Raw genomic sequence first — 26,216 nt, forward strand, 5'->3', positions numbered from 1 at the left:
GACTAACCTGGCAAAGTTTATATTGCTTTCAGGATGTCAGGACTGTAAAAAAAAAGCCCAGCAGGAGGTAGGAAGAGAAGTAAGTGTCGAGGCGAACTGCCTCCTCAGAAATTAAAATGGCAACAACAGGGTGCCCCAAATCTTCTAATGTTGTGGGCTGGATGCCAGTTTTGCTCCTCTCTCATAAAGCAGCTGTGGCTTGCAAGGTTTGGGAGGCTTGCAAGTGGCTTGTGTGGGCAGCTACAGCGGAAGCCCATATCAAACACAAGCCCACCCAGGCTCTCCCTGAGGCTGCCCCTTGCTGCTGCATGCAGAGCAAGACAGCAGTGGAGCTTCCTACTCCATTTTCTGAACTTCCATTTCCTAGGTCTCCCAATGCAGAGAAAATATCTCCAAATGGAGAAAATACTGAGCTGTCACAGGACCCCAGCCTGCCCACAGAGTACAAATCTAATTTTCCTCTCCTGGCATTAAACACTTGTCCAGCAAAAGTCTGCAAAGTGCAAGTCACCGCAACATTTTTTGGTGTAAGCTACCCTTAAGAGGTCAGCTTATAACACATTCATGCCTCACATCTTGCAGGTGTCATACTTTTTATTTGAACTGTGTCCTAAGGTTCCTGGTACACAAAGCAGCAGGTGTAAGCCAGAATAGTTTGGAGACGGTACAAGAACAAAGAAATAAAGTTATGGTCAAAACTTAAATCCCTCCTGCAGAGCTGGAGCTTTGCTCCTAGTTTGCTGAGTACCTGCGGTACTTCTATCACTGCTGTTCTGTGGTGTCTCTGGGTTGGAGATAACAAGAGTAGCTTGCACCCAGGTTAGCATAACCTGACAGTGAGTTGCCTTCTCAGCCAGGACACTCAGCCTCCCCATATATGATGATCATCAAAATGTCAAGGGAGTGATTTTTGAGTGGAGAGGGGAAATTTAGAGCAACATCTGCCTAGAAGTCTACAGCAGCTCTGCAATAATGACACTGCCCAGCCTGAGCTTGCCAAGCTTGTTATTTTTTTGAAGAACATACTTTTGCAGACTGTCATCTACCCTGCTGAGGTTAGACGAAACAGTGTGAGACACCTACCTCCAAGAGTGTGGAAAATGCATCTAACTTAGAAAATGGCAGATAATGATGTTATTAGAAGTGCATTTTGATGCGTAAGTCCTGGGCATTTTTTGCCAGAGAACTTCAGGATCAATCTCAAGAAGTGCATGTACACTTTGGCAGGACTCATGTCTTTACCTAGATTATCACTCCAAAGCTTACAAGCAGAAAAGTAGAGGGAGTATGGCATTACTTTTGCTGGAAAAGCGAAGTTGGAAATAATAAATGAGTGAGTTCAAATAGATGTCTCCAAAGTGTCATACACAGAATCCAGTAAAATTACGACTGGGGAGAGCTGCCTTTAGCATGCTTAAGAAAAGAGAGCATTAGAAAAGACCTGTATTCAATTACCTCATCTCTGTCTACTGCAAGCGGGCGTCTGTTTCTCTGTAAAGAACCTCATTCTTGGCTATATGGAATCAAATGGCAGTAATACAGTTTGAGCATCCCAGGCTGCCAGAGAGGAACATTGTTTGGAAGCACAGAGGCAGACGGTTCACACCGTGTGAGGTCTTCATACCCAGAAATGGCAGGTGTGCTGAAGTTTTTGTGTACCTGATTTTAATAGAATGTAAAAAGCATTTAAATGACTAATTTATCTTAAATCCATTTTAGGCATTTTATCCATGCTGATTGGAGATGCTTTTGGGAAAACTCGTAGTAAGAAACAGCACAGTGTGAACTTGCCCTGAGCTAGGTAGGACTCTTCCCCCTATTTACATGCTTCTTTTCAATTACAAGGCTTTTCAGCTGCTGTTGTTACAAGGTCCTGGAAAATACACCTTTTCCTGAGATACCTCTGCTACCAGTTTCCAACATAGCTTATGCAGTAAAATAAAGGGGCCTCCAGGAGCCTCCCCATTATGCTTTAGATACTTTGGAGTAATTTACTGGAGTGCAGACCTAAACCATAGCTGCTTAAACCTTAAGCAGCTGTCGTAGCCAGGGAGGTTCTCCTTGTCAAAAAGGGCTTGCAAAAAAAATTACATGTATGTAAATATGGCAAATAATGCGGATGCTGATTGAATCTGGTAGAGCGTAAAATAAGGAAATGAATAAAGAATTGTTTCTGTTATTTGGGTTTTGTGGTTGACTGCTGCAGCTTATGACTAGCCATATATTTGGCAGCTTTAGAAGAAAGTAAGTAAAATGTCAACAAGTTAGTAAGAAATTGCTGTAAAGAAAGTTAAGAGGAACATCTGATGCCTAATATGCATGCTTCCCATTAAGCAATGGGAACGTTTCTAAGAAAAGTTTGAACTAATGGCAGGATTCAGCTTAACGTGAATTGCTACAGGGAAGGAGCTGCAAGGGAGAGATCCCCCAGCTCAAGGATGGAAATGCCATCTGAAAAAGGACAGAGCTGATGTTAGAAGAGGGATCATTAGGATCATTAGGGAGACTTTGATTTAGCTGCACAGATCTGTTGCTTGGTATGTTAAATTAATTGTCTGCCTTGGCAGTAAGACCGTACCCAGGACTCCCAGTGGGGAAAGCATAAGAGAGAGTGCTGAGCATTTCAGGTATGTTTCATGTACCCCATTTTTTAAGGTCTGCCACCCAAGAAGTGTATCTTCATGTTTTCCAATCACCCAATACAAGCCAAGATACCCAGTTAAGGCAAACCTTCTTTAGTCTGGTTAAGGTAAAAGTACATTAATAAATTGTCAAAATCCAAACACAGAGGAAGTACCTTCCAATTTTGCAGAACCAAATGAAATGAGAGCTATTCACCATGCGAATAACATCTCTACCTACTGTATGTATCCAGGTAATACACACGCAATGACTTTCCAGGTGCGTGGCTAAGGATCTGTTTGTCACACATTGCCAGGCTGCATTCACCGGAAAGGATCTGGGTTTAGGGATGCCACTAGTTTTTATACTCAAATCAGTTCCTACTCCAGATCTGAATGAAGAACCTATACTTTCTTGTACTGTGCTTTCCAGCTTTTGACAGGTAACATCTCTTGGGTCTGACTGTAGCTGATTATCACATGCCCAGAGGATAAACAGAAGTTGCTAGCTACTGCTCAGCAGGGCTACGGGCATGTGTCCCAGAGACAAAGTGCTCAGAGGCTGCCCTGCTCTAATGAGTTCATTCAGCTATTCTACTCTACCACCCTTACTTAAGCTCACACAACTGGTTTCAGGTCTGTACTGGGAATCTCTTGAAAAATAGTATTTCCTGACTGTCTTATTTAAAACCTGGATGAGTTCTCTGATCTGGTTCAAGGTGCTTTGTTGGTACGGCTACGAGAGTGCAGCCAGAATATGAGTGAGAGGCCACTGACAGATGAAAGTGGGAGAGAGGAAGGGAGCTGCTTGAACCCACATTGCAATGAATGGGTTGCACTCTAGAGCAACAGATGAAGCCTGACATGAGTTGTTAACCAATCCTGTGGCAACTGATCACTCTCTTCCATGGAACACAGCGAATTGTCAAATGCTACGTGCGTTGGGCTTGTATTTCACAGAAATGTGCAACTTGCTAATCACACTTTACTGAACTACACAGCTGAGATTAACACAATAACACTTTGGCATGAGAAATGGCTTTGGAGGAAACCAAACCCCAAGCCTGTCTTTGAAGGCTACTGTCTTTGACAACCATCTTTTCCTTGGTGAATACCTTTGTTATTCATCCAGCACAGCTGGATGGACTAACTATACTTTCCCAAGTACTGAATTATGGTTTTCAGTATCTCAGGCCCTTGGGAACTCTGTGAGAACTTGGTCAGTGAAAGGAAAGACAGAATAAATCCTTAAGCGTGAATAAATTTATGAAGGGTAATTGGAAAGGCAGCAATGCTCAAAAGCAGGTGCCCTCCTGGGAAGAATCCCATTTCTGCATCTTAATATTACAATGATGGATATTACCTTCAGATGTACTCTGGGATCCGCCAGCCTAGATGCTGTCCTTTTCCATGGCAAGAGGCAACTCCGGTCTCAAAATGCTCACAGGTAAAATATTCGCATGAATATCTTGACTTTACAAAGATGAAGGCCTTCAGATCTGTAAATATAAGTGCTTAAGATAAGAACGGTCAGAGGATGGGAGTGTATCAGGGCAAAACTATCAGATACGCTCGTCATGGTCTTGCTCTTCCTCACACAGCCACTGCTAAAGACAGAAGGTCAGACTACATGGGCCCCTGGCGTGAAGCATCCTTACCAACTCTTAGGTTCCCGTTCACTGCAGGTAAAAACATCTTGGTGCCAGCAGAGTAAGTGCCCAAACTCTGGAGGGCCAACCTATCAAAGGACGTGAAGGAAAGCTTAGGACATCTAAGTGCTAAATTCACATCTCCCAAGGTACTACTTAGTACCGCAGCAGTTAAACCATCTTTCCCGTCTGCTGTCTGAGGACATGGATGCTTCCACTTCGCCAACTGGCTTTAGCTATAACTACCCTGATGTCCAAGGGATTATGTCCCTCCTGCTATACAAAAATAAGGGACACACCTGCTCCAGAGGATTTTGCAGGGAACATCCTTGAGATAACACTGGTGATTTTGAAATAAAAGGATTTCTCCGCAAAACAGGGAGATGCTTTCAGGTCTTTGGGAACGGCATCCGATTTTAACTTTCTGCATGTGTGTTTGAACAGGAAAATGAGACATCTTTGCCACATTACATGGTTTGAAGGAAAATAAATAAGAATACGTGCAAGGAAGCAGAAACAGTCAGAGCCACCCCTGCCAAAGGATGTTTATGCCAACAGAAAGCACCGTCCCACATCTCCAGGAAAACATGATTAACAGCGCCACGCTGATCTTAATCAGATTTATTGAGACAAATGTTGAAAATCCAGCGTGCGTGTGTGCATGCGGGGGGAGGAGGGGGGAGGGGGGGGTAACTAAAGGAAAAAAAAAAAAATAATAAAAAAAATAAAAAGGCCAGATAAAAATATCCAGAGGGAGTGAGCTAATGACTATCTTCCCATTACCTCATGGGATCATGAGGTCGACATGATTTCTCCGCGGCCAACACCGGAGCCACCTCCGCGCCGGGACGGAGGCCTTTCCCTTCCCCTCCACACAGGTGCAGCCCCGCAGCGGGAGGCCCGGGCCCGCCGCCATGTCGGGAGGCCGGGGGCGCCCCATCGGGGCGCCCCCGGCCTCCCGACATGGCGGCGGGCTCGGAGGGGGGGCGGGTAACGCGGGGCAGCCACCCCCGCGGCCGCTCAGCTCCCCGCCCTACCCCCTCCTTCCCCCGGGGGGCTGCCGGGCAAGGCGGCATTGTTGGCCGCGTCCATCACTCCCCGTCCCCCGGCTGACATAATGAATGCGCTTGGACACACCTTCCAGCCCCGGCGAAAAAGCGCGCCGCGTCTCCGCCGAGAGCCCCGCCGAGCTCTCCGCTCCCTTCCCCTCAGCCCTCGGGGAGGCGCCCCGCAAGCCCGCCCGGCCCCATAGCCCGGCGCCCCGTCCCAGCCCAGTGAGGGGCCGCGGCGGCCGGGCCGGGCTGGGCCGGGCCGGGCAGGGCGAGGGTGGGTTAAAAGCCCTCGCTATGCTGCCCAGCGCCCTGTACTGGGACCTGGTGGGCTCCTCGGCTCTCCTCAACCTGCCGGCGGCGCCGGGCTTCGGCAACCTGGGCAAAAGTTTCCTCATCGAGAACTTGCTGCGGGCCGGGGCGCCGCCGAGCCCAGCCCAGCTCCGTCCCCTCCCCGCCAGCCCCGTCCCCCTCAAGCTGTGCCCCGCGGCGGAACAAATCAGCCCCTCAGGGGGTCCCTACCCGACAAGATGGGCTTTTCAAGTGCTTAACCCCGCCGCGGCGGACAGCGGCCGCCTGCCAGCGCGGGCTCCGGCGGCAGAGAGAGGCGGCGTCTTCCCGCCGGCAGCCACAGGTGAGCGCCGGCCCCGTCCCGCGTCCCGCCGCCGGGGAGATGGGGCAAAGAAGGGGCTTTCGCGAAGGCTCCGCGCCTCCGCACGGCGGGGAAGGGCGGCAGGGAGATGGGGCGGCTCTTCCCCGACTAGCCCGGAGGCGGCGGGAGGCCGTGCCGTGCGGCGGGGGCTCCGGCGGAGGGTCTCGTCCTGTCGCCGGCGAGGGGACCCCGCGGCGCGGGTGAGGGCGGCCGGGCCGGCGCACCTGTGGGCGTAGCGAGTGGTTTTCACAGCCCTCGGTCGCTGTTCCGTCGGGTCTGTCGGCCCTTCGCAGCCCGAAGGGATGGTGGAAGAGCGTTACCGCCGACAGGCGCCCGGGATGGGATGAAATCCCTCGTTTTGGGAGGAAGACGAGCGGCCCCGTTCCCCCCGGGCAGCGACAGCGCGGGCGGCAGCGGCCCCCGGCCCAGAGGGACGGCGAGGGGTGAAGGGCTGGGCTCTTCCTACCGAAAGGAACATTAATTCAAGCAAAGCAGGCAAGGTTATGCGTTAAAGTGACGTTTTAAAGTATTTTTCGGAGTGCGCACTTCTCTCAGCCGTGGAACCGATTGAAGTTGAATTCGAAGTTAATTCATAAAATTCGGTACTAGACTCATCAGGTATATTGTATTTTGCCTCTCTGTCACGATATATCAATTTATTTCAGCCTTGTCTGCTCTCTTCGGAATTTTTGATTACCATCATGCATTTTTAAATGTACCTAAAATGAAAATTAGACAAACTGAATAATATGTATTGAAGTAAGGCTTTAAAGGTATGAAGCCAAAAGGCTCGTTTTAGAACCAGAATGAATAACAGTTGTTTTCTTTTCAAGCATAATTTTACTTCAGTTAAATCCTACAAACTGTTCCGCAAAATCCAAACCAGTTTTTGATCCTTTAGCATGATGTAGGCAGGAGAGAGTCAAAGAAGTGTGCATTAACATTTCTGAATATGCCAGACCTCAGCTGCAGTAAGTGTTATCTTAAGAATATCAGTTATTTAAACGTGTTTATTTTAACTAACTATAGGCCTGGTCAGGAAATGGGACAAATATAATTTTTCGGGAATTGGGTGCATATTCTTCCAGCTCCCAAAAAGCTGCAGACAAAATGCTACGTTTATGTGTACAGAGCACATGTAAAAGGGAAGATAGTAGATGCCCCAGCACTCACTGCTATAGGTAAACTTTTTTGAAGTATTACAGAAGTTCCTGGATGCCGAGTTTTTCAAATGCTTGCTTCCAGGATTAGTTCTTTCTTTGATTGGCCTACTGCGGTACTCGTGAATTTAGCAAAGTGCTGCAGGTCTGCCTGGTGATTTGGAGTCCGATCCTACATTTCTTCTGATCCTGCAGGGATTTCAGAGGGAGCTTTGGGCAAAAGCAGCAGGCCCTTACATTTGAGCAGTGAGAAATACTAGGTTTCCTCATGCATTATGCACTCAGAAAAAACATGTCCTGCAAATGTAGATGTACAACAAAGATGTATATATTCTAACAGGGATCTGTTGATTCTAGTCTGAATTAATGTCTTAAAGTGATGAGACATCTTAGGTGTCTGAACTTTTATAAATGTAAATTAGATTGGAACTGTCCTGCTGAGCCAGATTTTGTGGTTTCTAAGGAGTTTCTAGTTCAGGCATATGCTGGGGGAACTGTTCGAACTGGGCACTTGCGTTTGTGAGTAAGCCTGGGGTGTCTTGTTTATGCAATGATAGGACAAAGGAGTGTTTTTCAGAATAAGAATTTTAGCCTTCAGGTACTAATGAAGGTATTTTAACTAAGGAATTGGTACTAGGTAGGGTTTTTTTAATTTACTGGGTTTTTTGTGAGTATTCACTGATTTTTATGATTTTTTGGAAGAATAAACTCCTATTTGGACCCCCCAAATCATATAGCACTTTGGAAAATCTAGGTCTAAGTGTTTAGTAAGACTATTGAACATGATAAAGCAATATGTTTTTTTAATCTTTCTGAACTAGCAAGTGCTTTATAGATCACGCAAGGACTAAAAGTGCTCTGACAGACTAGCTTGGCATAATACAGGATTTTTAAAATTAAAAAAAAAAAAACATAGAAAAGAGAATTGAAAAATATCAGATTTTCTGGAATCAGTAATCTATGTTGCTTATGTAGTCCCAAATTCTGGTGAGGTCACCAAAAGCTCTCAGAAAGGAGGGAATATAATATCACACCAGGGACTGAACTGAATGAGCTGAACCTTTTTACAGTTCCAAAAACAACATGTATCCGCAGCACCTATCAAGGAAAGACATGAAGAAAGCACTCCGTTTTAGGGTACCTTTTAACACTCCATAAAAGTGCCAAAGAATGAAAATCCTGTGTTCTTCCTGTAAACTGAAAAACTCTTATCCATGGCTGCAGAGGAGACGGAGTGGGATGGCACGCTTCATCTGTGACGTCTGGTCATGGTAGCTTTTCCCTTTGTAACTCCTCATCAGCAGAAGTTTATCAGCAAATTTCCATTCCCATAATTTGCAAATTTAAAAGGATTTAGTTTGACCATTTAAAGTGCTTGTCTGCTACATATTTTGAGTTCTGCTCCAAAATTATCCTAAAAGAAAAAAGTACTCTCAAAGTATCACTCCATAAGATACATCATCTAATGAGTGGGCTTGAAATAAATATCTTTATGTTGTCTGTAAAAGATTAAAATCATCACTTTCCACAGTTACACTGATTTTTAAAAATGAAGCGTAATTAAATCATAGGTTTTCAAAATTAATTTAGTTTATTTTGACTTGAGAGTACAACCGCATGAATGAGCGGTGCATTACATACAACTTAAGAAGGAGAAGCTGAAAGAGCATTATTGCTAGAGGATAAACTCGCCTGCCTTCTGCAACAGTATGCCAGTTTATACCAGCCTGGGATTCCCGCAGACTTTCTGGCATCTTGCTCTGCAGCCCCAGCGCGGGTGACGACATGCTGAACTGGGCCCACCGTCCCCAGCGGGCATGGTGAACATTTCTATCCATCTGAACTGAATTTCTCCTAACCTCTTGTGCTGGAGGGCCTGATTCTTCTCTTTCAAGACCTTTTGCTGTGATCAAATATATGCATAAAGCTGCCTTCTGCTTTGTGAGAACTTTGCATATATGCTGTGTATTTGTGGCCCTGACTAGGTAAAGCAGTGCAGAATATGGTTCTGCTTTTTAAACACTGGATGCCCCAGACTGTGTTCTTCCTGGCTAAAAACTTTTTAAAATGCAGCTTATACTTGCACTGCCTCTTGAAGGAGGAGGGAAGATCCAGATAAAATTTCTGAGCAAACTGATAGACTCTTAAGCATGGAGGAAGTCCTCCATTTCTGTTTGCTGATCTGGGATTTGGTCCCTCTGTTTGGACTCCCCTGCTATCATTACCTTCTGGATAAATTAGAAGACTTGACAGTTTTCCTCAGTGTTTTCTGACATAGGAAAATTATCCAGAGGATGCTGAGATGCAGTTTGTTGTGGCACAGGCGCTTGAGAGGTCCATTCCACATCTTGCCTCATGACTTGGTTTCCAAAAGTATTGTCTGACACCAAGTCAGAGTGAACTCTGTGAGAAATGTGCAGTTACTTTCCTACCTGCAATCTTCCTAAAATCTCTGCTCTTCTCAAGTAATTTGCCCTGGAGGAGGATGACAGTAAGCGCTTTACAGCCTGAATATGGTCGCAGGTGGTATGACCACGAATATGAGCATAGATGTCAAGAATCTGTCTTTCTGCTTTAATCTTGGCATTTTGGTATATTAACAGAGAAAGGAAACTGAGAAGCACAGTGGAAAAAAATAAAGCAAAAGGGTGATATGGAAAACTGGTAGCATTGCAGGGAAATAAAACCATGCCTTCCTCTGCAGGTTAACTCTTTGGACCAGCGTCAGTTTTTCCCCCTCAGGTGATGACAGTGATTCTATTCTGCAACACTCTTATTTTAATCTATATATTTTATTTCCCATTTTTAGTAGAATCTCTTGTGTTTATGGCAACCAGGAGATATTTGAATTACTGTAATTAGGTGGGGGGTTTTTCCTTCATTTTGGACCCCCTCTTAGTGAATAAGTGCTTATTTTTAATTATTATGTAATTATTGATTTCAAACCAACTGTCAGCCAGAGTGTGTCCTCAAGTGATATGTAACACTGTAGCTTTCAGTAAAATAAAAGGCAGGAAAGAGCTGAGTGTTTTATCTCATCTCCCTCTAGGCTTGCAGGAGCCTCTGGGACGTGCTACCCTCACGCAGGCAACAAGTTGTTGACTGAAGTCTCGAGATTTTCCCGTTTTGTTGGTGTTTTCTGGGGATGGAAAGTTTCTTTAGGGTGGGGAGATCTATTGGCATCTCTTCTTATGTCCCAGTTGCCAGGAGCATTGAGGCTCCTTCATTGATTTAAAAGTTTGTCTTTGGAGACAGAGAAGTTTTTCTAAGTATCAGAAATCACAATCTGATTTCTCCCTGGTGCAGCGTCTTTTCCTGCTTTGTCAACCTTTTAATGGAATCGGTTTGGGGTGCCCTGCATACCTTAAGAGTGGCTGCAAAATGACTTTTAAAGGACAAATCTTTGTCCTCATTGTAAGGCTGCCAGAGCCAGACTGGTGCCAGCTACAACTCCGACCCAGCCACCAGTCTGGCAGCCTGGGCTCAGCGGGGAATACGAGCCTTGACTGGGCAGTGCTCTTGCCTCTGGTGACTCTTGCTGCGCCGTCTCTGAGAAAGGAAGAGGATCTCCATCGTGGTCCTTAGTAAAGATTTAAGCACTGCCAGAAGATCTCAAAGCTGTGCTAGAAAGACAAGTGGTGGGGTTTGTAGAAAAGCAGTTCACTGAGGGGAAACCGTGGAATTGGTCGTGCCTTCAGTTAGCGAATTAACTTCTGTAAAATGTACTTTGTATTGCAAGATGAGCTGGTCCTCTGAAATCTTGTACTGTATTCTTCATGTGTTTAGAAAACACATGAATGTGGTAAGGATTAATCTCATCAGGCAAGTTCTCTACTTGAGTGCAGATTTCAGGGTTCATTGTACTCTGGTTTTTGTTTGTTTGTTTGTTTGTTTTTTGCATTAACAAATTTCCCTGAGTTTTAGAAGGCAAGTTCTCTGCCTCCATTGCCCACCAAAGATGTTATGCATTCTCATATAATGCAGCTCTGCAAAATAACTCCTACTCTAATTTTTCTGAGTGGTACTTTTGTGGTCAGTCATGACCCATAGCAGGTAATTTTTTCAAAATGAAAACAAGTTGCGGGTATATAGAGCAGTAGGAGGCTGCTTCACATGTCAGATCTGTAGAGCCCAATCCTTATAAAGTTAGGCACCTAAGTATTTTCTGCAACCGGGGCTGTGTTTCTTTGAGGTGAGTTCGTCATGTTGGAGAATAAGTGGCCTTTGCTTTGTGGTGAAAATCTCTTGAGAGTTTCCCTTGAGAGGCTGCCCTTTTCTCAAGTTATACCACATAATTCTGTTGAGGTGTTTTGTATGTATGTTAAGGATTTTACCTCTTCTGCATGAATCTTGGACAATTTGGTGTTGTTAAAGTCCCCACCCCTGTGATTTTGTGACTAGGAATATCTCTGATTTCAACTTGAAAATGTATTTCCTTGTACACATGTAAAAATACTAAAAACCTCATTTGTTTAAAAAAAATAAATCCACTGTTTGTTATTTTTTCATTCTAACAATGGTTAGCTGCTGTTGAGACTTTTGTCTGGTTGGAGCTGCAATACTGCAACAAGTAAAGACTGGTCCAGGTAGGAAATTCTAACTAATCAGTGCATACCACTGGAATAAATGGTGCGGTTTTGCCTATGGTAAGATTTTGCATTAGGGCTGCAACAATGAAAAACAGTGAATTGCCCTCTTGTAGCATACGACCTGAATTTTGCCTTGCTTGACAAAATTGTTTCTACATAAATTGTAATATGTTGAAAATCAAAGAAAATAACTTTACGGCCGAACTTTATAATTTTTTATGGAGTCTTTATGGCTGTACAGAGGATTGTATTCTTTTGACGTTACTGAAGAAGGATAAGAAGAATGTTATAGTAATTCAGCTGTTTATTAAAAAATAGGTGTCTTGTCTAATTTAGTTGTCTAAATACCTTGTCTAATCCATAGTCAATACAGAGAGATGCCTCTGGAGAATGGCACAACTTGTCTTCTTAGCCGTCTGTTTTAAGGTGATGAATCGTGATATAGAGCTACTTATTGCTTCTCATTGACTGCACAGGAGGCACAGACAAGGAGGTTAGACAACGCACTGAACTTTTAGACAGAGAAGTGACAGTAATGCCCCTTTTGACAAGAACCGGTAAGCAGAAAGTGCTGGGGCACACTAGCACATGGGCATCTCCCTCAGGAGGATGACAAAGCTGGTGACAAAGTTGGTCAATCTACAGCCTTCCAGATCCTCATCTTTTTTCTCAGTAGCGAGGCTGTGTACAAGTCATGGAGAGGGTGGAAGCCACCTTTACTGCTTACACCAGGACACCCATGGAGTCTTTGGCAAATGGTGTGAGGTTTGGTTGTTGCTTTGGGTTGTCACAGGGGTAGATTTGACCACACGTTGTTACCGGCCTGAGGCAGGCAGGGTTCCTCAGGTGGAGAAAACCCAATCATACCTGTACAGCAAACCATGCCCTAATAATAAGGCATGTGAATGACACATCTGAAATTTGGGAGTGATTCACGTGATCTCAGCTAATCTGCAGCGTGACTCTGTGAACCGCTACATTGCTGTAGATGTAAGGAAACGATGATGGTGCTGTTGACACTTTTCAGGCCCTTTTTGGTGTGACTACTCTGCTAATTTTTGGAGGCCCCACCGAGACCCAACATAAAAATGCAAGCCCACTTCTCATATCCACTTTTTGCGTACGATTTCAAAATACGTGTTTAGAACTTCAAAACTCTTTCTATAAACGTTTGCCAATATTCTAAAACTGATCCGCGTCTGCTGCTCTGGTCTGCCTTTTTGGCTTGACTTCATCTGAGCTTTCATGCAGTCGTGTTTTACAGGAAGGAATGGGAAGCGAATAGATGGTGACTTTGGGAATGCAGGAGAGCCAGCTCTGAGGCATGCTGTCCTACAAGCTCTTGCAGTAAATTTTGCGAGGTCCATGTGGTGGTGACTGCCTTTGCTGGGATGTGGCAGGGGCTGTTTCTTCCTTCTCATGGCCAGGGGCTCCTCTTCAGCTGGCTGAAATGCTTTGGGGGTGCACAGCTGCTGCTGGAACATTACACCCTAAACACAGGAACTGCCAGGGACGGAGCCATGGATCATTGCAGGACCCAGGGCTTGTGGTTCAGGGGCAGAAATGGTGCCATGTGGCTCAGCTGGACCACTAACCTGGCAGAGCCGCTGCTGGACTATTTGTAGGAAGCTCTTTGTGACATTAAACTTTCCTGCAGCTGTGCAAAAGCCTGCTTTAGTCATTGCCAAGAACGGACGTTGATAGGAAATTACAGTTTACTTGTGCCCACTTCATGGGCCCAAAAGCATCCGAGTTTCTCAGATGAAATGGGATCATTTTAGTGATAAGATTTTTAATTTGCCTGCCAGGGCTGGAGCCTGGGAATCACTGTGGAGAGCAGTTCATGTGGACATAGCGATACTTGGAGAATTCAAGGGCTGTGTTTACGCAGCTTGAGGTCTGTCTGTTCCTGTGCTTACAGTTTCTTGTTAGCTGGCTGTAGGCAGCTTTCTCAATCACTCTTCAGAGTGTTTCAGCTCTCTTCACAAGACTATACCATATTTTTATCAGTTAGCTCTAAAAACCCCAACAAACAGCATGTGCAGTGAAGGAGCTCTGTATGGGTAATACCCAAAGTTTACTGTAATTTTTCTTTTTCTCAATAGCCATTTTTCCTTCCCCCCTTTCCTGCTGGCTAATGGCCTACATTATTTCCCAAGTCATTTCACAACACTAGGATTAGGGACAGCGAACAGTGACTTGAATAATGTACCACTTTTAAGTTACATATCCATTTGAATTGAATTTTACTTAGGAACCTTACTCTCAAAATGGTGGATAGTCAGGGGGAAAACTTCTAGTCACACAGTTGGTATGACTTTAGTATGGGAGGGCTTTTGAATTTTGAATATCTTCAGAGCTGGCAGTATATTTTAAAATATCAGTATCTGAACTAACATCTGAGTTTTAGCACTGGATGAGCTTGAGGTCCGTTGGCATGTTTAGTATCACTTTATTGTCTGTTTGTAAAATGCTATGAATTCACAAAGCTGAATGTAAATGAGCATTATTACTAACATTTTGCATGCAGCAATAGTGTCAAAATAATTTATCTTTTGTGAAAAAATAGAAATAAATTATTGATTTCATTTTAGATATTTCATCCTTTTATATTTATAACCCAATAATTTTTCTTTCAAAGCATATAGTACAGTTTTTTTGGGGTGCCAAAAGACACTTATACCCTACTCTGATATTTAATTTTCATGCATCTGTGATGCTAACCTGTAAAGTCTCACTCTTGTGAAATGCTTAGTTCCACACACTCTCTGTTTTTATGAAATGGGAATGCTAAGCAGAAAAATAGATATCTTGAATAGAAATTATTAGAATTTGGCCCATGGTTAATGTGTACTCTGCACGGCTGGAAGCAACAGCTGCTTTTTAGTTACAGTGTCCTTCATTCTGGCCAATAAACACAGAACTAATATTCTGGCGTTTCAGCAATTTTCAGCCTTATGTGAACAGCAAACAGGGTTTGCTTCAGATCGTTTGACCAACAAATATTGGTAGAGTAGCCATGATTATGTTGCCAGAAAAAAAAAAGCATAGGCGGTGCTTTCTGTATGTTGTCCTCAGCACTAATGGTATTGTGTCATTCCTACAGGTACAATCACAGTATAATTCTGAATATGATTCTGAAATACATATACATTAAATACATCATTTTCCTCTGAGCAATTTTTATTCTGTTAATGCAGTTTCACGCAGACAATGGAAGCCATTTAATGCAATGAATATTCTTTGCTCTTTCTATCAAAGATAAAAAATATACTTGTGTGTGTTAAGTTGAAGCATTAACATTTTTCTTTACATAGGGCTCCTGAGGTACAGTTGAGTATCCCTGTATTATGCCAGATTTTTTAGTGCTGTAACTCTGTGTAACTGCTACACATTGGTTTGAATGGTTTGAGTGCAGTAGATAGGTGTAACAAACTACACCCTCAGGTCCTAATATAGAAGTCACTTGTGCATCGGTGTAGTTGGAACACATTAAAGACGTTTGTAAACTAGACACATTTGCTATAGGTTTAGGGAGACATAATGCCATTTTTTTTATTCCACAGGATCTAGAATAAATAAATCTCGAGAAATGGTCTCAGAAATCACTTGGTTCAGAGTTATATGAAGGTATCACCTGCATCTTATTTCTTAAGCAAATGTTCTGCCTTAGAGGGATATGCACCACACAGGCAGAAAAGGCAGTGGTTGGTTGAGGGGATTAAGTAAAATGCCCAAGAAAGCCAGAAGCACGATTTCCATCAACTTGAGCAGAATTAATGCCAAGATCTCTACTGTTTGCATCATGATGCTGTGCTAGTGCACTAAATCATTGCCAGCAACATCCATGGAAATACATAGCTTGTTTGGAGTTTCCTTATGCAACGTGCCTCAAGTTTTGACCCTGATCCATCTCCTGACCTTTATGCTTGCTGCTTGCTTGTTGAGAGGCATGGTGAATGGAGAAAACCTGTCCTTTCCTGTTCCTCTATCTTTATTTGCAAGACCATGCTATCTATCTGAAGCAATAGCTTATTCAATTCTGATTTATCCCAATGTATCCTGGATGTGTCACATATCATAGAAGAGAATCATAGAATACCTCACCGAACAAATCATAGAATCTTCATGGTTGGAAGGGACCTTTGAGATTGAGTCCAACCATACACACACAAAAAACCCCCTACAATCTCTGCCATTAGAGCATGCCCTGAAATGCCAAATCTACACGTTTCTTAAATACCTCCAGGGATGGTGACTCAACCACCTCCCTGGGCAGGCTGTTCCAGGGCCTGACCACTCTTTCGGTAAAGTAATTCTTCCTAATATCTAATCTGAACTTCCCCTGCCGCAACTTCAGACTGTTTCCTCTGGTCCTGTCATTATTCACCTGGGAGAAGAGGCCAACACCCACCTCTCTCCAACCTCCTTTCAGGTAGTTGGAGAGGGCAATGAGGTCTCCCCTCAGCTTCCTCTTCTCCAAGCTAAACATGCCCAGCTCCCTCAGCCTCTCCTCATATGACCTGGTCTCCAGACCCCTCAGCAGCCTGGCAGCTCTCCTCTGGACATGCTCCAGCACATATCATTATGAGCACAGCATTATCAAAAAAGAGCAAGGAACTGAAGAGAGTTAAGAAATCATAACAAGGAATATCAAGGACAGGCCAACGTCTAACAAAAATCATATGAGTAAGGTGCTCAAGCAATGATTAAGAGTGAATAGGACATCATGATAGTCAAGGAATATATGGGATGTGTGAAAAGGAAGCAAAGAAATTGAGTGTAATACCTTCTGTATACTAAGTTGTATTTTTAGAAGTGGATGACTGTAAGGGAAAGTTGATAATGGCATGAGGAACATGGCTCCCAAGGAAGGGAAGGAAAACACTTTACCTGGGAGTTCAGAAACTGCAGCAGATAAAACATCAGCAGCAGATAAAACGTATTGTAGAGAACAAGCTCTCATGTTCAGGAGGAATGGATGAGGTTACCTCGCAGGTATTTTCCTTCCCCATCTCCTGTGCTTCTTCAGTTAAGGTCAAATCCTTTCCAGCTTACACACCCCACCAGTTGCACTGAAGCCCTTTGGATATATAAGACAGGTAAAATTTGGCTGCACACTCTCGACTCTCTTAAGCTCCTTAGGACACAGTTCCACATGGGATGGTCTCGTGTGAAAGAGAAGCATTAGAATACTAACGCCTGATGTAAATCATTCCTTTTTGTAAATGTTTTGCAAGCATATACCTCAAAATAGGCAACTAGTTCCTCTAGGAGTATATTTGTGTTTCATTAGAAACAGTAAAGTGTTGATGAAAAGCTGTAGTAATAAAATGCTTATCAATTTGAAATTATAGTTGAAGAAATTTTCATCTAAGCTTGTATGAAATAAGACAAAAAATAGAGGCAAATATTTGCAAAATATTTAGAGTTAGGCTTCTACAGCAATAGTTTATTGCCTTGGGAGATCAGCAGATTTGAACATCCAAAAAGTTATTAAGATGCCCTAATATGTACCTAGGAACCTAATTTTGCATGATCTTTGGTTTTAATTTCAGTAGAAAAATCTTTAAAAATTGAGAACATGGCTTAGAAACATTTATCTATTTAGCTATCTTTCTTCCTGATTATTCTTCATTTTTTTTATCTAAGTATGCAGTTAATTTTTTTTTAATGAATCAGGTTATTATAGAAATTTAGAAAAACTATAGCACAAAGTCTATAGCTGTTTATTTTCTGCCTAAACCAAAACAGGAAAGTGACAAATGTTTTGATGCTGTTCCCATTTTACAAGTGTACACTTCTAGCAAGCATGATGTATCTATTTTCAAAAGAAAAAAGTACTCCAGGTTTCACAGCTGACTAGTACGAGCAGAAATTAATAGGTATTTAAGATTAATGGAAAAGCCCATGAGCTTAATAGAAAAAAAACTAAGGGATTATTAGATAATGAAGATCTTTCCAAGATCTGGAAGCACTTTTCAGACATAACAGGAATTTTGATTCATTGGTTCAAAAAACCCTATAGAAATTTTACCAAATATTACCTAATTCTGTGAAATGATTTTGCATTTTTTTTGTTATATTAAGCAGAGCCTTCTTCAGCAACTGTTTTATTAAATTTAGAGCTCTTTCTCAGCAAGAACGAGTTTACCATCAGGATGGCAGAATCAGGCCCTGTAGTTTGTGCCTGTAGAGCTCAGCTGGATCATCACGTTGCATTTTATAGAATTTATTCATAAAAGTTTCTTATTTATTGATGACCTTATTGGTTTGAGTACTAGTAACAGCATTGGAGTACAAGGAGAACAGACAGGATTCACTTTTTGATTCTGTTTTTCTAGGTTATCATGCTTACTAGAGTTCTTTAAAATAACTTTTTCAGATGCATTATACTCATTATTTCAACAGTGTGTTATTTAAGCAACATGTTCAATCCCAATATTTAGGAAAAACACTCCATAATTATAGCAATTACAGAAGTAAATTTCAAATCTGCAGGGTTTCATTCTTAACGATAAGCATATCGAGAGTTTTGCATATTGTATTTAAGTTACACATGTAAAATAACCTTGCTAAATTAAAGAGCAATTACTTGGTTTATCATTGTTTGCCTTAAAAATATCACCATCTTGAAAAAAGGAACAAGACTTTACAAGGGGCAGGACTTTACACACTGACTTTTTTGGAGGACTGTTGTTATGAATATCACCTAATCTCAATGGATAATCAATTAGATCTATGCTTTCTTTGCAGCTCTTTCCAAACACTTTTTTCTCCGAGCCCCGCCATTCTACTCAGCGTGCTGCGGTGGGTCCTGTCAGCACCCTGCATCCCCCACTGCTTTTCCAAGTAAGTTTTTATGCTTCATCAGTAATGCTTGAGTTATTCTGTAAACCAAAGCAGCAGGATTTAATGTGTTCTGGAAAACTAATTGGTGATGCAATGGCAGCAGCTAATTCCTTAGTAAAATCACAGCAATCCTATTCAGAGGCTTTCCAAAGATTTATCAAACTTAAGTACACTGAGCAATTGTGAGAGGTTTCTAATGGCATTGAGACACCCAGACAGAACTAACCTAGGAAAGCTCCTTGTTTTCAGTTTGCTAGAAAAGATTCTTTAAAATCAGTAACTCTTTTAAAAACCTGTGTCAATAAACGTTTGCAAATAAGAAAAGAAAAGAGCTGAAAGATCTTAAAATGGATGCTGCATTTTAATGTCTGTTAGGGATAAATTATGATTCAGGAAGCTCCAACATTATTTAAATAAAACAGTCACTCTTTTTGTGGCAGTCAAATGCATGCACATGTTTAATTTTTTTTTCTTTTTTAATTATAATTCCAAAAAAATGAAGTAAGTTGAAGAGAATTTTGGCCAGTATACACTATACACTCAGGATTAAGACCTGGAACACACTTCCATTTATTCCAAATCTAAATTTAACCTCGATTGTGAAGTTTGTGTGCCATAGTGTAAGAATGGGTATTCATGATTGTACGTGTTTATGGCTCAGGAATACAAACAGAAGAGGCATTTTGTAGTCCTTCAAAATGGAGAAAAAGCACAAATCGCCTTGCAAATCCAAATGAAAATTGGAGTTTATGTATGCTCTAGCATATCGGGGGTTTTTTTTATCACAGTTGCATTTGAAACCTTCATGACTACGTGCATGCGTTCTATGAATGTTTCAGAAGGGCAGTTGCTAAGTTGAATGATTCTTGACAAGTGAGGCAGCAAATGCTGGCAGTTTAATGAGCTGCAAGTTTCTGAGCACCTCTTTAGGGGGCTGACACTTTCCCACAGAGCGTTTTACATGGCCCCGGCTCTCCCACAATGCCTGACAGCACCATGACCAATCACCACTTTCACTTTACTCATCCACACGCGACCTCACCACAATTTTTCACTGTGCAGATGAACTTTAGGAACCATTTCACATTGAAAAGGCCTGGGCAAGGGTCAGTTGCCCTTTTGTATGTCCATAAAGCAATACTCTATGTGCCAGTCTTTTCTCCTGTCTCACATTCCAAGAGATTTTCTGGACACCATTTAAAGCACTTGACTGAAAAATAAAGCAGTGAATGAAACTGACTTTTATAGACTCATTCTAGCTCATCTTCCCATATAACCCTGTCTACCTGAAAAGGGATTTAGTGGATGAGCTGAGTGTATACAGGGACTTGCTGAATACATAGGCCCATTATCAACTGTGGGGATTGTTTATTAACCAGGACTGATACACTACTATTTTGGAAGTGACCTATTAATTGTCCATTTAACTAGAATGTATTGAATTCAAATGAAAAAATGGAAACCATGACTAAAGCTTTTACTTGCTCCTTCAAGGTGGTCTCTGCCATGAAGGCAAATGAAGATTGTTCCACAGATTAAGAGGACATTTATCACTATATATTAGGGTACAAAGGAAAGACTTAAAAAAACAAAAAAAAAACCAAAGCAAAACAAAAATCAAACCAGCAACAGAGGAAATAGTTGGTAACAGATTCACGTTTATGTCAGCAGAGCACTAAACCTTTTCATGCATGTTCAGACCGACAGGCTGCAAGCTGACTTATTTCATTTTGATGGAATTGTTGTAATGTACAAATGACTGCCTATCCCACTGTACTGAAAAATCCTTTAATCCACAAACTGAAATTTGGTTTTTGTGTGAGCAGTCGGAATGCACTTTGGAGTATGGGGTATTCTTAAAAAAATTCTCTAGGCTAGTCAGTTGGGGTTGACTATTCATTATCCCAAACATGAGTTGCAAATTTGTTGACCCAGTGGCTGTTTGCTGATGCTTGTGAGCATTCTGCACATCATTAAATTTTGTTTAGTTAGACCTTTAAAATCAGTCACATACTGTGCCTTAGAGTGTGTAGATTCTTCCCTATTAAATTAGTCTAATACAGGTGTTAAGCTGTACCCTACATACTGCCTGCACGGGAATTAATTGGCGCCTCGGGGCTCTGGCAGGAGGTTGTTTCTTTGCTGATTGACTGTTAACAACTAGCCAGGCAAGACAAATTTTAAGGGGTCACATAATCTGGCGTTCTCTGTCCTTGGCTGACAACTCCATTGTGGCATGAAGGCGGGCAGGCGAGGACCAGCCCTGTTACGCCTCTTCCCTCGCTGGTGTCTCTTGTCCCGCGGCGGGGATGAGGGGATGCACCAGCTCCTCCGCTATCAGACTGTACCTTCTAGTAAACTTGAGAATGGCAGATCAGAGACTACGTGGAGGCTACCTGGAAAAAGGTACCTAAATTCACCAAATTCGAGCAAGAAGGAGAGAAAACATGCTTGAGAAAGAAAGGCCAGTGTTTGCCCCCAGCTTCATGGGCAGGATGGGAGCTTGGGGTGGGGGTCGTGAGGGTGTGATGCACTCCTCAGAGAAATATGAACCTAGCTTGCCCTTTGCAGAAACCTTCATCGTGACATTTTGACTTTTGTTCTGCAGATAGTTTATTTTGGTTTGGATGGAGTCTGACTGTGTCTCACTGTGTCATAAATATCAGGACAGTAACCAGTAGGTTATGATTTTTGTATCTGATCTCAAATATAATTTTGAAAATTGAAATACATCTATATAAATTTAGACTGCTTTATATTGCAACATTTTAAATCATAATAATTACTTTTTGCCACAGGCTGTCATGGGGTACAAATGTAAAGGTGGCTTCTAAAGGTGTAGAAAAATTGAAGAAAGTCATGCCTAGCAGAATGCAGTCGTCCCTAAATCAGTTGTGTTTGACAGTGGCAGTGTATTTTAGGGAAGGATCATTGTATACTTGCTGAACTTCTAATGTTCTTCCTCTACTGGTCACAGCTGCAGGCAGGATACAGGGGTAATGGATGTAGTATGAAACCAGTCACACATACCCGACAACTTTAGTCAACTTTGCAAGACATACAGATATACATTTCAATTTCTCAACATTATACATAGACAGTTCTACAATATCCTCAGTGTACATGTGTTTGTTTCTCAGTGGCTGTTTAAAGATACACATACCCATGCGTATATATGTATAATATACAGAAGTTGAAGTGCGATGTAGCCCCAAGGAACAGTTTGTGAAAGCTGCACCTGGATGTAATTAGTATTTTCAAGGCCATTATATCCACTGAGCAAATGTGTTTAATCCCCCCTACCCCATTACAGCTGACTAGAATAGATAGACTTTTTCACAAAAAAGTGCAGTCTTTTAGACAATCTGCTTTACATGGGGAATTTGCCATTGGCTTTGGTATGTAAATGATCAGATCCTTGACAGAAATTGAACAGCGGCACACCTTTGCACCTGCTGTAACTATAAACCAGGACGGCAATCTTGGCCCATGTACGTGGGAAGGTGGACAACAGGACAACAGCTTGCACCTTTACAGTCTGAATTGAGTGGGAAATGAACTAAAGCCACATTCCTTGCTACCCTCCTACAGGAAAACCATTGGTGTCGGTGGCTATATAGCCATGGCACAGGTTCCTGAGTCAAAGTGCAGCTCTTTCGTGGCCTGCTTGCAACTGCCCCTTGCAATTGTCACATGCCATCCTTGGTGACAGGCCCTATTCAACTGGCCTCTGGTTCTGCTCCCTGGGAGAGCGTCTGGGGAAGCTGGGAGTGTTGGAGGTGTCCCCAGGCCTCACTAGGGACTGCTCCCCATACCCCACATCCTTCTAGGGAAGAGGGAGCAAGGAAAAGCACTATGGCTTTAGGCTTTATTGGGTGTGAGGAAAGCGAGAGATTTATCTGGATTTGGGGTTTCTGTGCTGTTTGTGAGGCCAATGAAGGGACAGTGTGAACACTTTACTTCTCCACTGCAGCTCTGTCCCCTGACTTTGAGGCTGTTTTCCAGGGTAGGGTTCCCTGTAGGCATGGATCAAGGGGATGTGATTGGATTCATTGAAAACTGCCCTCCCAGGACTTGCTATGAGATGTCAAAGGATTAGAAACCAGGCTGAAAGGAGTAAGTTCAAGTACTCCCCAAATCCCGTAATAAAGAAATTGCTGCGGTTTCTAGAATAAGTGAGTGAATGGCCAGGGATTTTCTGAGAAATAGTTCACTCTGAAAGCCTTTCATTAGTAAACAAAACTAAAGAAAGCCTATTTAGTTTCTTTGAAGCAGTATTACAGACCACTTTTATCTGGTTCTACGTTTCACACAAGGAGAAAATAAACTCCTAGGAAAACTTACTGCAGTTTACTCAGTGATGGTAACATGCAAAGGAAAAGTGGAGAAGTTTCTGCTTGACTGTATTTGAATTTTACAGTAGCATGGGCCCTGTGTTACTGTTCCTCTATGAACTCATCTGATTTACTTATTATCATGTCAAGGGGAGACTTTTGACCACTGACAACACCTCTAGATCCAAGTGAGGATTTAATCCTTAATGAACATGACTGAAGCATTACGACACACTTATAACACCAACAAATCAAAAGTGGGACAGTAGTCTGCTAGCATATAATGAACAGCGCTTAATATTTCTCTGATATGTGTTAGATATTATGTGAAACTCTCATCCATTTCCACTAGGAGAGGAAAGTGTCCTGCCTCTTCTGACCCAGGAGTCTAACTCCAAAGCCCGGAGAGGTATATTAAGAAGAGCTGTCTTTTCCGAAGACCAGAGGAAAGCTTTGGAGAAAATGTTTCAGAAGCAGAAGTATATCAGTAAAACAGACAGGAAGAAACTGGCCATTAGCCTGGGTCTAAAGGAGTCTCAGGTAAGGAGTGGCAGACCATCTGTGACTTTCTGTCTTTTTGAGGAAAAATCTTTAAAATGGCTTTGAAGGAGGAAAATCGAACAGCACAGGGGCAGCCTTGAGCTCCTTCACTGAGCAAAGACCACAGTAAATCAGTGGCAGTTTTAACCAAGGAATGCTTAAACAGGTTCCTAGTTTATTTTCTGAAGGTGTACATTCAAAATTTGATCACTTTATTTTTGCACAAAGTGGGACAAACTTCACCTCTGCGTTTCATTTCCAACTCCCATTTTGCTGTCTGACAGAGCCCCCTCAGGAGCTTTGGGGTGGGGAACTGTGCTCCATCCCACTGCCTGATAAGCAGTGATCCAGAGCATAGAGTCCTCCTGCATTCCTCTGAGCACCCTTTGCACTCACAGGTGAACAGCTAGTGACAATGCAATCAACAGCACTTGCTCTGAAACCATTCTGTCCCAAGGGACAGGCAACCATCCCTACAGAAAGAAACTTAGCTGCACAAGGAAAGAGATCCTCGGAGCTGGGAGAAACTGTAGAAGGAAAAATTTTGCAGGGTGACCTTCTAAAATGCTCCCACTTTACTTGCTAATTCACATTTTGTGTGATTTTTCACGTGGGTCTGAGTTGGCTTACTGCAGGACTTCAGAGTTTAGCTGAGGGTCTGATACCTCCAGTGAGCTGTTCTCACTCAACGAGTACATTAATGGTGGTGCTGAGTGTCAGTAGCCCAATCTGGAATCTCAGGGGCCTGACCTAGCTGCAGATAAAACCAAAGGAAAAGTGCCTGGCCTGAAGAGCAGAAAACCGGAAAGAAACTGGAAAGGGTGTTTGTGAGGGCATGTAACAACAGAAAATGAACATGGTAGCTGCTGGCAGGTGGGATTCTGAAGGTGCTGGAGTAGATGCAGAGCTCTAGAGTACAGCTGAAAGAGAGCAGAAGTACAATTTTATTTCTGCACGCAACAGGAGTGAAAGTGTTTAAGATGTGTATGGCAGAAGCTGTCTGGGGGGCAGAAAAGCCTGGGAATGGCAATGGGAGCTTTCATCATCTTTATTTTGGAGATTTTCAGAACTTGACAAGGCCCTCAACGACTTGATCTAACTTTGCAGTTGGCTTCACTTTGTGGAGGAGGTTAGATCTTCTGGTCTGTGGTGGTTCCTCGCAACCTGAATGATTCTTGACTCCATCGCAAGCACTACAACTATAGACAAAAAGAAGCTCAGTGTGATGAGCAGAGCTGTAATCTCTGCAGGATGAACTATTTCAATCAAAATGTGCACTTGCACTCACCAGTGTGCTACCTAAAAATTTCCCAATATGTAGTCAAATTCCTAATACTACAGTTGTTTCCTTGTGTTTTTCTTCTGTTCTTGTTATTCAAGAGAGCCCAGGGGAGTAAAAAATAATGAAATGACACACAGATAGCAACTACCACTACATGAAAATAATGTCATGATAAAGCAGATGATATGTCTCTCTCTCTCTCTTTTTTTTTTTTTTCCCTGAAAGGGAGAGCAGTTCCTGTGAAGGTTACTTCAATTTTCTGACCAGTTGTACTGGAGGAACAGTACCTGCCATCTAAGGCAACGATTGTCAGACCTTTGAAAGCATAGTCCCTTTGTCTCCGTATCAAATATCTAAATACCAGAACAAAATGCAAATATTTACTGGAAAACAGAACATAATCTGAATAATTTGAGTGATTCTGCCCCCCGCATTTCTTCTTCTTATGTAAAACCAGTTCCTAGATGTATATTTCCACAAACTTTTCCCAGCATTTCATAAATGCCATTGAACGCTTGTGATCAAGCTTTGCAATTCAAAGTTTTTGAAAATGGATTTCGTCTCAAAAGCACATGGATTGTAGGCTGGAAACTCCTGGAAAACTGTCGGCAGGCAGACAAGATGTCTTTAAGTCCTCACTGCTTTGTCATATGTCATCACATACATTTTGAAGCTATAAGGCTAGGCTGTTTTTAGCTATGCTTGTGAAAGGGTCAGTCATAGTTCTTAGAGCCCCTTTTAAATAAAAGGCTTCACATTGCCAGTAATATGAATTAGTTTTGTTAATGACGATGCTAATTTACTCTGAGAATCCTTTTCTGTCTAAAAGCATGTTGCTGTAGGAAATTGCTCTATCCCTAGCCACTGGCCTGTCTTTTTTACAGTCTAAGCTAAAAAATCACCTGTTTGAGGTGGTGAAAGTCATGGAGAGTATTTGACCCAGCTGTAGTAAATAGTGATGGGAAAACCCTCAGCGAATGTCAGTCAGTCAGCTTCACTGGATCTACTATGACATTGAATAAAGAAGGAACATGAAACTAAGGGGATGGAAAATAAAAAAAAACAACACCTTGTTAGGGCAAAGTTGTTTAAAGAAAAGAATGATAATAAACTCTCGTTAACTTGCAAACAGGTGAAAATTTGGTTTCAGAATCGAAGGATGAAATGGCGAAACTCCAAAGAAAAAGAAGTGCTTTCAAACAGGTGCCTCCAAGAAGAAGGTCTTCAGGAGAACTACCTCTCACGATCCACCATGAATTTTACCTCCCCGTGCCCATCTGTGTGGGAAGTGTCTCAGGAGCAGGCAAGTCCAAGGTGGAGGGAGAATTCTCCAGGAAATTCTGAAAGACTGACCAGTACACAACCACCTCCAAGAGCAAATTCATCGCAGAGCCCGCTGTATTTGTATCCTGACCAAGACACTGCAAATAAGGCAGTTACATCATCAGCCTAAGGAAATAGGGGCAGTTTGTAAATTGAGTGGAGAGC

The 26,216-nt window shown here is 42.6% G+C and overlaps 1 protein-coding gene across 1 annotated transcript; it reads left to right on the top strand.

The window, feature by feature from the left end:
* The first annotated feature begins 5,601 nt into the window (after positions 1-5,601).
* On the top strand, positions 5,602-26,216 carry DBX2 (developing brain homeobox 2). Its single transcript, XM_054182440.1, has 4 exons — positions 5,602-5,953; positions 18,477-18,572; positions 23,259-23,446; positions 25,861-26,216. Exons 1-4 carry the CDS (start codon positions 5,617-5,619, stop codon positions 26,179-26,181), a joined length of 942 nt encoding a protein of 313 aa, XP_054038415.1. The 5' UTR covers positions 5,602-5,616; the 3' UTR covers positions 26,182-26,216.

The sequence above is a fragment of the Rissa tridactyla genome, chromosome 1 (genome assembly GCF_028500815.1).
Source record: "Rissa tridactyla isolate bRisTri1 chromosome 1, bRisTri1.patW.cur.20221130, whole genome shotgun sequence".
Lineage (NCBI taxonomy): Eukaryota > Metazoa > Chordata > Aves > Charadriiformes > Laridae > Rissa > Rissa tridactyla.